Source organism: Centropristis striata, chromosome 15 (assembly GCF_030273125.1).
Source record: "Centropristis striata isolate RG_2023a ecotype Rhode Island chromosome 15, C.striata_1.0, whole genome shotgun sequence".
Classification (NCBI taxonomy): Eukaryota; Metazoa; Chordata; class Actinopteri; order Perciformes; family Serranidae; genus Centropristis; species Centropristis striata.
In genome coordinates, this window is record NC_081531.1 from 31,307,164 (window position 1) to 31,321,074 (window position 13,911).

Below are 13,911 nucleotides of genomic sequence, written 5' to 3' on the forward strand. Positions count from 1 at the left end.
CTTGTGAAATAGGTTAACACAGTTCTCAAAATGTCATACATAGATTATAGCTACTGAAAATATCATTGTAATTAAAGCCTAATATGCATGCATGTTTCACTGCAGTGAATAAAAAGTGAGAGCGTGCCAGTGTGACTGAATCCATGCTGGCATATGGCGGTTTCACAGCTTGGAACCTTTTCTGCTCCATAGCAAAAGCGGGAGAAACACAGTAACAGAAGCAGACAGAAGGCTTCCCCTGCCGTCACAAATACACATAATTCGCTTACCGTTGCGCCCTCTCCTCTGGAAGTCCACATGGCACCACTCGCCATCATCCAGCCTCCTGTTACTGGCTTTCATCTTGATGCTGCCAGAGCCCATATCCATGACCAGGTAGAGGAACCCATCCAGCAGCTCTATGGCGAAGAAGTCGGCCCTCGGCTTCCTGTCGGGCTGCGTGCCCTGCAGACTGCCGTGGCTGAACAGCAGCAGGCCCATGGGCTCTGTGGTGCGGAAGTCAAAAGAAATGGCACCCGTCTTCTTTGTGTTCCACCTGGGCAATGTCAAGTAGGCAGACGGTGTATCGAAGGTGACTGGCTCCAAGGCTTCCACATCCTCGCAGCTGAATATCAGGTCACCATGGATACTGATCCTGGGGTCTCGTTGTTCAGCCAGTCGTGACAGCTCCAGTCTAAACTCATTATTCTTGTAGACCACCTAATAAATTGAAGAGATGTTGCAATGAGATGACAGCTGGAGAGAGCAATAAATTCAGTGCAAAGGTTGAATATTACTCATCAATAAATATTAGAATCGATATGACACACCAGCTTCACAAGGACACGCAGTAAAAAATACCCCATTGTGAATCATCCCTGAACTCAGACAGAAAGTGTCCTGATGATTTTATTTCAAGCTTTCCGCCCAAATAATTGGCACCTTTAATTAAACTGACGTACAAGGACTTGATGCATCAATAAAACAAGATGAACACACATTGTCTCTGTGAGATTGTCACTTACTCGTGCTGTGTGTCCATGCAGAGATAGAAGGACTGAACTTATTGTATTTTACAGGTACTCAAACGAAAACAAGAAGGCAACAAGAGCTATAAATTCTTTTTGATGTTGGGGAAAACACATTTTGATTTAGATGCAAATGCAAACATTTACATTTTAGACATTTAGCTGACTCACTAAGGAACGTACAATGGGCCTGACAGTAGAATAATCTTCAATTTCCGAGAGGTGGAATCACAGACATAGCACCTACACAATGACAAATAATTAGATGTGTTTATACTGAGAGAGATCAAGTCCAAGTGGAGACGGTTGGTGGGAGAGAGGTGGACTCACAACGCAATTTATTATTCCAAAAGGTAGATTTAGTAAATGTAAGAGGGCTTAAATTTACAGCTAAGAAAAGTAAGAAATCTGACACGCTGTGGAGAATATACAATAGACCTCCCTCTGTTTCTTAGGGAACTGGCTATTGATTTGTAAATTTTCAATCAATCACAGGAAACAGAGAGAAATACAAAAACCTTTTTAAAAGATATTTACTTATACTAAATGCAATACCCTGAAAGCATACTTCAATGAAATGCCTGTGCAGGCTCCTCCATGCGGCTATTGTATTATTTTCCACTTTCATTCTGGGTTCATCAATATGCACAGCAGGAGACAACAATGCTTGTCTCATTTTGTATCAGCTGTAAGTCACCCCGAGCCCACTGTTATCTGCCACATCACTCTGCGACCAGCCGCTGCCTGAGGTGACGCGCCACACTGCACAGAGGACTAACAGCGGAGCTGAGAGGCAATTTGAGCCAATATCACACTTCACACTGCCTCTGTGTGACTAATTAAGCAGTGAAATCAGATGGTGAAACTGACCATCGAGAAATTGGTGTAACAGGCGATTTTAAAACGAGAAGACGGTCAATCGAGACATTTATACAAATCGGGAATGCCGCGTTAGCAGTCATATACTGACAAAGAAATGCATTAGATGGCTACAAAAAGGCACACTGTGACCTCTGCTGGGCTATTACATAAGCCAAAGGACAATACAGGAAGTGGAATCCTATTTCACCAATTCAGACGCCTGTTGTATGTGACAAGGATTACAGAGTATACCGAAACACAAGAATAAAGCTCCTCTAGTGTCGACTGACAAAGCCCTCGTGTCTTTTATGCTCAAATGGTGAGGAATAACAGCTGAGAATGAAGACCTTCTCTGCTGCTAACAGCCGTGTGAGCACATTCTTCATATCCAAATTGGGTACAATCTTTGAAGCATTAACGTAAAGGGACCTAATGATGCAGTGTGGGATATCCTGTGGGCAGACATACTACAGACCAATAAGCTGGTGACTTCAAAGGCAAATTCATCTCTCCCTGCTAGTTGGTGTAGTCGTGACATTCTTCTGAAAGTGGCCATTATTTTTTTCTGTACCTGATGAACCTGATGACCTCCACCCAGCAGCACTCACATCTATTATCATGTAATGTCTTGAGAGATTAGTCATGGACCAAACTCTCTACATTCAGTAAAATAAGCCAGATATCGCCCTAAATAGATGTACTGCTTATACAATAAATATTTTAGTCACTCTTCTTTCCAGCATGGATTAAAATGAATATGCATGTTTGAATTCCTTCCATTCACCACACAGCTTTGTTCCTCTACTTTATCACAAAACTCAGAGCTCTGGCATTGACTGACCCGTGTCTGAACCTGCCTCCTGGATCTCCAGGCAAAGCTGATCCCATTTGATCGGCTCTGCCTCTGCCACCACGCGCCCTCATTACTGGGACTTTTCGGGGTTTGTCATCCCATCTTCATGACTCTATACTCCGTCATAGTCTCCCCGCATGCCTACAGTACATCTGTGTGACTATGCACACCAGTAGTAGGTCTAAACACCACCACCAGCTGCACCGCCCACACAGCGGGGGTTGCAGCTTTGGCAGGGTGCTGGGACAATAACCTGTCCATAAATAACATCTAATTTTCATTTCAGTGTATTCACACTGCAGAGTGCTTATGCAGACACTCCATTTAAAAATAATTCAGTTAGCGCTTGCAGCTTTAAAATGTTGATGTCATGTACTTAATTATTGCTTAAACAAATACACTATCATTTTAGATGTGTCTATACTGCAGACTTTAACAGACAAATTACATTGTCTGTAGACTGTGTGAACTATCAGACTAAAAATTAAAAATAATAACATACATAACAAGTTCCGCTTAGAGCTAAACTGTTAACATCAGCATGCTAACATGCTCACAATGGCAATGGGGGTAATCTCTATGGCCCCAGGGTCCTATGATCCCCAGCTCTATATAGCACAAAAAGAGAACCTGGAAAAGATGTTCCCCGTTCACTTATTGTGACATAGGCTACGGTTAGGATTATGTTCAGGTGACTCAAGAGTCATACAGTTGCACTAACAGTCATAGCCTTTATAATACTTATATACTAATTATTTTTGTATGAAAAACTCCCAAATCAGTGGTGGAATAAGTATTCTGTATTATACTTTTTGATGATTTTTTGTAAGCAGCATTTTAATGTTATCCATAAAGGGCTCATTTTAACTTATCAATATACTGTTTCATTTGTAAACATGCATACACATTTCAAATGGATAGTATTCTTTCATGTTCAATCTCGACTTGAAAAGTAACTAAAGCTGGCAGCTAAATGTCATTGGAGTAGAAGTACATATGTGGAAATACTCCAGGAAACTACAAGTACCTCAAAAATGTACTTATACAGTACATAAATGTAGATGTACCTAGTTAAATTCCACCATTGTCCAAAACAGATTTTTCCCTAAACTTTGAATAATAAGCATTAAAAGAGAGGAGGAAAAAAAAGGAAAGATGGGAGAAAAGGGAGAAAATAATTATCAATCATTTTAGTGCTGAGGAATCAGTAGTAGCAGGTTAAGATTAGGTCAGGGGTTGAGGATAAGTTAAATGGATAAGAAACATTTAAACTTGAAATGGGTCAAATTTCACCCAAACACAACAGGAGAGTTAATGTATGTTAACAGAATATTGAACTGGGGAACTCCTTGGCAATGCTAACCTGCTGGTGCCAGGTTCACGCTCTTAGTTTAGCCTATCCGCATGCTGACAGTAGTTAATAGTGCTGAAAGTACAGCTGAGGCAGATGGAAATGTAATTAGTTTTGCAGGGATTTGGCATTTAAAAAAGTAAAAAAAAGTATTGTTAAAATTGAAATTTTGACTGATTATGGCTCAGAGTAAAAGTCAGAGGTGAATTAAGGTCATTAGAATTTACCCTCAATGGACCTTGATTAACTGCTGCAAATTCATTCCACATTCTATCCGAGACATTTAACTCAAAATCCCAAATATCAGCCTCATGCTGGTGGTGCTCGAGTAAACGTCAGGGGAAAGATTCATCCTTTAGGAAACCACAAATGTCTGTCCAAATTTCATGGCAATACATCCAATAGTTGTTGAGATATTTCAGTCTGGACCCAAAGTGGTGGAGTGAAAGGCACTGCCATCCCCGGAGCCCAGCAAGCTTAAGAGATGATGTAAAGAATTTGTCTCTATTTAAGTGTCATGACTGAACTTGGAAACACAGATTACTTGTTGTTGACATGAGTACAGCTGTCTCAAGGTTTCAGTTCTCCTCCATAAATACACTCTGTGACTCTGCAAACTGGATGCTTTGTGGCTCGGACTTGGCAAGTGAAAGTGCTTTTTTCGATTGGGCTCCAATAAGAAAATCTGAAACTAAAAAATAGATCTTTTCATGTTACTTCTGGCAGAACACAGAGTCTCCAGCAATATTCAAATAGGCCTTCAGTTGACTTTAAAATGACTATATGACAGTCTTTATAATCTGCCATCTCTCACTCTCACATATAGTCTGAAGAAGACACTGTTTGTTATATTTTTGCTCTAACTTGCTGCTGCTGTTTCTAGCTTAGTCAGGCTATTTCTACTCTATTTGCCTTGTGCATTTTGTGTATCCTCTAAGTGATGTGTCTGTTCCGTCCTTGGTGCATTGTACTCCCAGCTGAATCCTATGCAGCTGGATTTAATGGGGATCAAGAGCGGAGCCTAATAACAGTTTATAAGCATTTATGGAATAAATGGTCTTATATCCTTTGACGCAAGTGTCTCCGCCAGAAGAAAACTCATTTGTTTGAGCTCGTTATTGACCCCAACAAAATATATATATATACACCGATCTGCCACCCTGACGATTATGCTACTTTCCACTTCCTCCTAATCCGTCCTTGTCGAAGCATTCCTCTCAGTTTTAATGCACATGGCACGTCATCAGCTTTTCGTGAGATTGCTCACTTCATTAAAAATTTGTAAGCCCAGGCTGAAATTGGGCATTAATCCATTATTCACTGCTTTGTCTATATTAATTCTAATGCAGAGTACATGATCTTAACTTGCTTGCTCAAGATAATCAATGTGACAGGTACAGGCCAGAGTTAAAAAGCTTCAAAAATGTGGAAATAGTGATGAAAAGTTCAAACGGCGTTTCAGGAATAAACATTAGAAGATGCATCTGTTTCTTATGTATAATAGCTTTATGCTTTCAAAGGGATTCCCACAGGAATCCATAAATGCATATGCTGTGCACAGAGCATATGCGGCTGAACGTTTCTCCTTCAAACAACCTACAACAGGAGAATCGATTTAAATGTGAGGGCTGGTTTTCTATACGCAGAACATGCATATAGGAAGGGGCTGCTGCTATCTAAGGAGGGTAGGATAGTATTTCCAGTCCTCTGCTGGGACCGAGGTCAAGCTGTACTCACATCTTTCAGACAGCCCAGGAAGTTGTTGCTGACTGGGGAGCCCGGCAGGTCTGCTGTGTTTAGGCTGCCCCCTATGTAGAAGAGATCATCAGAGCCCAGCATGGTGTAGTCCTCCTGGGTGTAGCCGGTGGTGGTGAGGATCCCATCCACCAAGATTGTCACCTAGAGGAGCCGTTGCGGGAGAAGGGAAATAAATGACAAGACATAGAGAGATTATAAGTCGTACAGAAAGAACTGTCCTAATTATTTCATGCCTCATTTCTTGATTCCAGTTGAGCTTGCCTTAATGTTGGATCTTGAAGGCAATTACAAGAACTGCTTTAAAGGGTTCACTAATCTCAGCTGATCCCTATTTTTGATATATTAGCAGGATTGCAGTTGAGTCAATATACCATAAATATTCCTACCACAGACATTTGGCTCTGAAGCAGTGTGAATGCTACAGTGTATTCAATTAATTTGAGATTAAAGATATCAAGATGGCAAGCTATGTTGTTTGTGTATTGGCAGTAACAAAACAAGATTATTCCCATATCAGTCTTATCAGTACAAAGAAACAAAGGAAATGAATGACTGAATAGGGCTATAGAAGAAGAAATGATATGCTTGTTGCCATGACAATAAGCCTACAGTTAACATGTATCCCTGCACAAATGTAACAGCTCCCACTTTGTGGTAATAAACTAAAACAATAGTGGTTTCTTTGTGATGGGGAAAAATTCACATTTTCTTGAAATTCTGCTGTGAAAAGCTAATTGATTAACTGTTCTTCCTGTGACAAATTGACTTTAAATGAGAAACGAGAGGCAGGGGACATGCATGTTTAAAAATGTCAGCTATTGTTGTAACGTTTCATTGCCAGTCACAATTGTTTTATAAATGCAGGGCTTGAAATGAGAGATGTCATGGCTAGAATCTTTTGTGAAAATCAGGCCAGTTGATTGTAAAATATCAGAGGCTGATTCATATGTGTGAGAGAGGAAATTGCTCTCTCAGCTGTCTAATAAACAGCCCCTGTATCTTCACTGCACAATTAAGTTGTCTTAAACATTCAAAATTTTAGTGTTGAGTGAGAAATTCCAAAGAGACAAATTATGATTTAAAGGTATAATATGCAAGATTTATGGATATGGAAGAGCCTTGAACCTGCATTCTTTCTAATAGCCAGCAGGGGGCGACTCCACACTAAAAGAAGCCGATTTGTATGTAAGTCAATAGAAAAATGACCCTACTTCTTACTTGATTTATTACCCGAGTAAACACTTTTCATAATGACTTTATGGCCTCAATTGCTAGTTTCAAGTCCTATTTAAAACAGAATGATGTTCATTTAGTAAATTATATTCCCATTTAAGGTAAAATAGACAATAAAGCATTAATGTGTTTTTCAGTTCATCAATAGTAACATTACAGTGGCTTAAAAATGACTTCTTCAAAAAGAACTGATTTCCACCATCGATAACAAAATTGGCCTCTTGACTCCAGTCCCCGCTGTATCACTTAAGGGTCTATGGGAGCAGGAATTAGGGGTAGACGATAACAGTGGAGAAACATTTCTGGACATTCCTCGTCCGTATGTGCCAGTTATGGCCTTTTGCAATGTAAAGTACTTCATCAATGCTAAACTAGCTAGGATATGTCCTAATCACAGCGATGCTTGTAACTGCTGCAAACAGTCCCCAGCTGATCATTCATATATTCTGGTCGTGTTCAAGGCTGTTCAGCTTTTGATCAGATATATTTAAGACTCACAATAGATGGTTGTCTACAACTAGAGAAATTAAAGTCCACACAAATGGGTCTGCGACATCCTTTAGGAAGACCTGGGACCCTCTACTGACCCTAATGGTTAGCAACAAGCCATTACCCCTGATGATGTTGAGTCCACCTCTTAGACACAATTAACCGCTGGAGTGACCCTTTTATTTATTTAAAAACCTTTTTTTAATTATTATTTTGTTTTGTTTGACTACTTTCCATATAAGTACATGTATGGATTCTACTAATGAATGTGTATGTTGTATTGTACCTGCACTAACCACCATTCGGTGGTAACTTCACCATAACCCGATCGGGAAGTTGGGCGGGTGGGCATTGGAAGGGTATGGGGGTTATTGTTTGGGTGTTCTTTACCTTTTTGTTTCATTTCACCTAGCAGATGCCATGCTACTACAGCCTTGTATACATTGCCTTGTATTGTCTGGGAAAAACTAATAAAAAGATTTGGGGGAAAAAATGATGAATGATTAAGACGAAGAAGTCGGAGTTGTATATCCAGCAGAACCTGACTGAAATAGATGAGAGGAGTAAAGCGGTTTGGCCTCATCCAGCACATATTGATGATAATCACCCTGCAAGGCCTCACAAAACGAATAATTTAAAATGTTGGATCTGTGATGAGGCGGTCAGATTTTTTAAAAGACCTTAAATTGTATCTCTGAAGATTAACTTTATGAAATGGGCATTTATCTATTCTGTAAAATAGCTGGGATGCTGAAAGCAGGAGGATAAGAGACAAAAGAATGACCTGACAGGGTATGTTCAGGTGTCAGGTCTCTAAAACGATGTCCCACCTCACTATTCACTGGTACTGGCAGGTATTGATTTCTGTCTATCTCGTGGTGAAGCCTTCAGTATCTCTGGCTTGGACAGTGGACAATAGCGGGTCTTGACTCTTGGTTGATGATACTGCACATCAAAAGACCAAAGTGCTTTCATGCCTGGGAACTGATTGATACTGCTTTCTCTTTCACTCTGCCATTACGAGAAAAGCCTGACCAGTGTTATAATGAGTGCTAAACAACATGCTGAAACCCTTATTATTGGATTAGGCAAAACTATGAAAAAGATAAGAAATTAAGATACGCAGCAGGATCATATTCAGAATCTAGGCTTTGAAACTGACCTTTTCATGTATTTTTTCCTGGAATTCTACACAGCTGGTGTTCATGAAACATATATCTATGACAGTTAGAGGAGCTAGAGAAAAACTGAGAATTTGATGCAGTATTTAGGGTATGTGTGGTGAGTGTGTACAGTTCAGGCCCATATGTAGGTGACTGCATGATCAATAAGGGTCAAAAAAGGCGAGAGAACGAGCACCAATTGGTTCGCCCACAACAGTAAAAGAAAAGACAGATGGAAGGGGAGATAGTAATAGGAGGAAATCTAGCCTGAAAAGCACCACCGGATCTAATAAAATGTTTCCACCAGCACTCTCTTGGGAGTTACAGTTCCCCCTATCTACATGTCAGTGGGGTAACTTATCTGAAGGGAAAGCAATTTACACAGGGATCAAATGCATGGCTGAAAGCATAAGTGACGTTGTAAGCATTGGATTGCCGCTCTTCTGGAAGCTGGGGTAAGAAAATAGATGTGGAGGAGGATGCAACTGTATATGCAGCTTAATGTGACAGATTCAGAATATATTGGTGATGATGAGAGAGTTAGATACTAAATGAGTCCTACTTCAGCTAAGAAACCCAACATATAAATGCATTGCACAAGCTCATATTAGAGAAACATCCTTAGTTTAGTAATGGTTCAGGTAAATTTACCAAGTAGTCACTTTATTTGGCACAAAAATGCCAGATCCTTTTTTACTTTCAGGAACCCAATTTCCTTTAAGTTTTAATATTTTGTGAGAAAAGATCCCCGGGGATCCTGTTGGACTGAGTAGTGTGACATGCTCCCTGTAGGTTTTTAAAATGCACTTTTAAGGTAAGAATATTACAGTGTACCTTTGCTTAAAGGAGCTCTGCTAGAATTGTTACAGTTTGTGTGCCTCAACATATTGTACACAGTCGCCAGCATTTGTCAATTTAATGCCAAAAAGCTCTAAAAACCCATGGTTCACTTCTGGCTTACTGGCAGACTAATACAGTTGGCAACAAGCTGGTGAACTCAAGGTGTGTTTCCATCCACCTGTTTTTGTGCAACATTTTTTAATTTGCACATTAAAAACCTGAGGGAAAACAGTGGGGAAAAAAAATCACACAAAGATTTTCAGGCTTGATAGAAGTAAATGAAAATGTTCTTTATCAATAAAAGCAAAATGAGACAAAGAAATTATCATTGTCAGATATTCGCCACTGTATTGACTTTCATTCTATGCGAGCAATGGGCTAATCTTTCTATTGTTAAATGGTAAAGGAAGTGCACTTACATAGCGATTTTATCCAAATCGCACATTCATATTGGTGGCCGAGGCTACCAACTGAGCCACAGCCGCCCCAAACATGTTACCCAAACCATGATCTTTTCCAAAACCTAACCAAGTAATTCTGTTGCCTAAACTTGTTAAAGACATTTCTATATGTTGTCACAGGCTCTCGGGCCTCTGCCCTATTTAAAACAGTTGGACACTGACTCGACCTTTCCTCCAATTTACAAGTAACTTTAATTGTATTATTATGCAATTATTATGCATTATTGGGTTTACCAGACAATGACAGCTAGCCTCCAAGGTGGTTCTGCTGCATTTGTCTCTTTCTATCTGTGCTCTGTGCAGACAGAAAGACCCTTCTTGGTTCATGTAAATTCAATGACTAATCCAAAGTATACACAGGGGTAGGAGCCATAATTGGTAATATTTTGACGAACATGATATTAGCTAATGTTAAAACATATATATCAAGACTGAGGGAAGGTCTGGCAGGACTGGCTTTGACCCTGTACTGTGATATACAGTTGTTTGTTATTGTCACTTCTCCTCACGAGTAATTTTAAAAAGCAAGTTCTAACTTCTGGAGACTCATTTCTCATTTGTGTGTTAAGTCCAGTTTTAGCAATTTCCACAACAACCAAGTAACATTAGTTTTGTCGTCAAAACTTTAAATTGTCAATTTAAGACAAAAAATAATAAGTCAATTGAGTCTGAAAAAAAAGGTTTCTCATAGGATACACACCTGAGTCTTCTATGTGATGCCTTCATCTTCCATAAGCTCCTAACTGTATATACTTTAGCAGAAAACATCACATCTATATAGCCCAACAAGGATATTCTGACCTTCCTCAAATTAATGCATATTCTTAAAAATTGAGCTACATTTGGATGGAAACCTGCCTGAAGTGGAGCATTTAGCTGCTTAAGAACCAGATATTTATCTCAAGAGATGGGGGAGACCAAAGACAGAGCTAAAAGAGTGTTAACATCGTTCTTGCATTTGCCAGGTTGCCTGAGACACAACTCATAATGACTGATAACTTTGCTCTGTAACTACTGCATTTGTAAATAAGAAAAAATCCGCTACAAAGTGCTCAATGCAGACTTAACAGGTGGTGATATGCCAGTTTTCTGTATTCACGACTTGTTTTATCTGCTCTCAAGTGGCAAAAAAAGATCTGTTATTGCAGGTTTATATTTGCATAATTTTTTGGCTCCTTAGGAACAAAACCACACCACAAGCTCACAGATAAGTTATTATTGTTTAACTGTTAGAAAATAATTATTTACACGCCAGAAAGAGAGCAAAATTTGCATACAGAGGTTTTCTTAACTTCATTATTAAACAGTGTGTGCACACTAAAAGACTCCATAAACCTGCAGAAATGGATAATTATCAGTGGGTTTATCCGAGCAACCCCTTTCACATTACACATTTAATTAGTGGTCATATAAAAACACATTGATTCATGGGGTTTTAAGGTACAGTATGAAAGGATTAATTGTAAAGTGACAGCAGTCAAAAAAGTGAGCCAGCAGGGTCACATTTAATGACACACAGACACAGGCTGGCAGTCCGTAAATTAGTTTGGGAATTCAGCACTGTGCTTTGTCCAGTGAACAGCGTTAATGAATATGAAACCTTAGGGCCGAGTTGAACTTGGCCGCAGTACAGTAGCTACAGCAGTACAAGATCGGACACATGCAATGACTGCATTCATTATAAAAGACTCTGCTTTTGCCTGCATGACCTCTCTGATGCTGCTGCAAAGCTGCATTTGCATTTGTTTTTGTTTATGTCAAAATCGGAAATATCTGCACAATCTTTCTATAAAGGAGGGAAATAACCAGACTGCGGAGATTCCATCGCTGCTGCAGGATACATGAATGTGATGGATATTGCTTTATGAGTTGTCTTTCTTTCGATGAGGTAAAAAAAGACCCTCACAGCAGTCTTGTGGGTGCAGAAAAAACCCTAACTTCCCTGATTATAAAAGGACTCAGTGATTTCCACCGAAGCAATCTATTTCATGAGTAAGAGGGCAATGACCTAATATGAGCATACAATATCTATCAGAAAGTGGGAAAAAAAGGGAGATAGGGACTCCAGCAGAGCAGAAATATTAAACATTAGACAGTCTTTGCTAGTGTTTACAATGACAGTGGACTACAGTGCCAAAAAAACCTTTGACCTCGTAAGATTCAATTGTTAAAGTTGTTATAAAATTGTTAAATCCCTGAGAACATGATTTGTGAAATTTTAGGGGGTCATTAAAATATTTATATATAGACTGCATTTCTGTTTCTATCTTTATCATCATGGATCATGCTTTAAATTGGGTTTATTATCGAGGTGCGATTCATGCATAAGGATGAGTCATCACTTCAGTAAAGATACCAGAATCCATGCTTTTAAAAAAAAATTATTGATCTGTATGTGATCGGTAATTTTAAACGTTGCTGATGATGATCAACACTTGGAGGCAGTCTGGCGAGCATCATCTTTGATTTAATGTTCATACATTGATGTTTTATAGACTGTTCTCCTATTTGTCTTATTAGTGCCGATAAACTATATAATATACTCAGCCACTCTGCATATATTGTGCCCTGTTCATGTGGCCATATTGTATCATAATGTGATGGTTTGTTTGATGCCTGTGCTGTGTGGAGCTTTGACGTGGTCCTTTAAGGGGTTATTAAACATCAGATGTGTTGACCTGACGAATGCTTGTAACCCCCCAAAACATACATTGAGCTCCTCCAAAAACCATGGTATAGTTTGCACGCTGTTTAAATAACAAAAGTGCTTAAAGTGATGAATAATTAAGGGCGTGGCTGCTTTGAGTGACATATAGGTGCCATGGTTTTATTTGGCCTCACCCACCTCTTTACCCAATTTTGGATCAGTAGGAAGTGGGTTAGCCTTGTCTGACCCACTGGATGACTATGGGTATTAACCTGCCATTTGTCATGCATTTCAAGTGGTATTCTCCTCTCCTTCCACTTTCTCTGCCATCTATTTTTGGCATCCTGAGCATAGCATTATTTCCATAAAGCAGAAGATAGCAGGTGCAGCCAGCCATTCTCCAGCGCTGCAGGTAGGGCCAGAGCAACCACACTGGCCTTCACAATGGCTCTTCAGAAATGTAGAAGTGCTTCATGTTTCATTCAGTCTGTGAATGTAACTGAAAGTTAAAGGCAGTCAGGGAATGTAAACATACCTGGCGGAGATTGCGCGTCACTTTAACATCATGCCAGGCATTGTCGTTGAACTTCCCTTTGGCAGGTTCCACCAGGGCCTCGAAAGCACCCGAGCCCAGGTTGATGACCAGCCACAGAGCTCCGTTCCTCAGGGACAGGTTGACATAATCAGCTGACCTCCCTGTGTGAAGCAGCAGGCCGTTCCTCTGCAGGGTACGGAAGGACAGCGTGATCTCATCCAAACTGCTCTGAATGGGAGTCTGGGACAGGTTGTAGCTGAAGAATTGATTTCCTTTGAAGGTGGCCACTGACTCCTCCTGCCCTGAGAGGGGAGGAGAAGCATCTTAGATAGTTGTCTCAGCCATCAGGCCTCTACTGCAGTATATTCAATACTCTAGTTAAGATAGGTAAGACTTTGGTGAGCCAAACAAGACTAGCATGATTACACAGTAGAGCACTATCTGACAAACTAACTTGTACAGACGATTTGTGGAGCTATTTTCATGTGCTACAAAATCACCGTACATTCAGATGAATGAATGTACTATCAATGGAAGACCACATGATTTTGAGTAGTGTTTGCACATAAAGGATACGTGATATTCTTTATTTTTCTTATTGTCAACTAATCGCACGAAAAGACCATGCCAAAATATCAAACAGATTATTCTCCCTGTGTAGCTGAAACCTTATTCCTCTGTGCAACAGAACTCTATGGGCGAGGTACAATTTA

General features: G+C 39.9%; 1 protein-coding gene across 3 annotated transcripts in view; it reads right to left on the minus strand.

Annotated features, from left to right (window-relative positions):
• The window catches only part of nrxn2a (neurexin 2a), a 150,960-nt gene that overhangs the window by 90,174 nt on the left and 46,875 nt on the right, over window positions 1-13,911 (minus strand). For all 3 annotated transcript variants that reach the window (XM_059350888.1, XM_059350887.1, XM_059350886.1), the window contains 3 exons: window positions 13,199-13,500; window positions 5,810-5,971; window positions 270-699 (listed from right to left, as the gene is read on the minus strand). In XM_059350888.1, coding sequence (XP_059206871.1) covers window positions 270-699; window positions 5,810-5,971; window positions 13,199-13,500 — 894 coding nt within the window. The remainder of the gene's footprint in view (window positions 1-269; window positions 700-5,809; window positions 5,972-13,198; window positions 13,501-13,911) is intronic.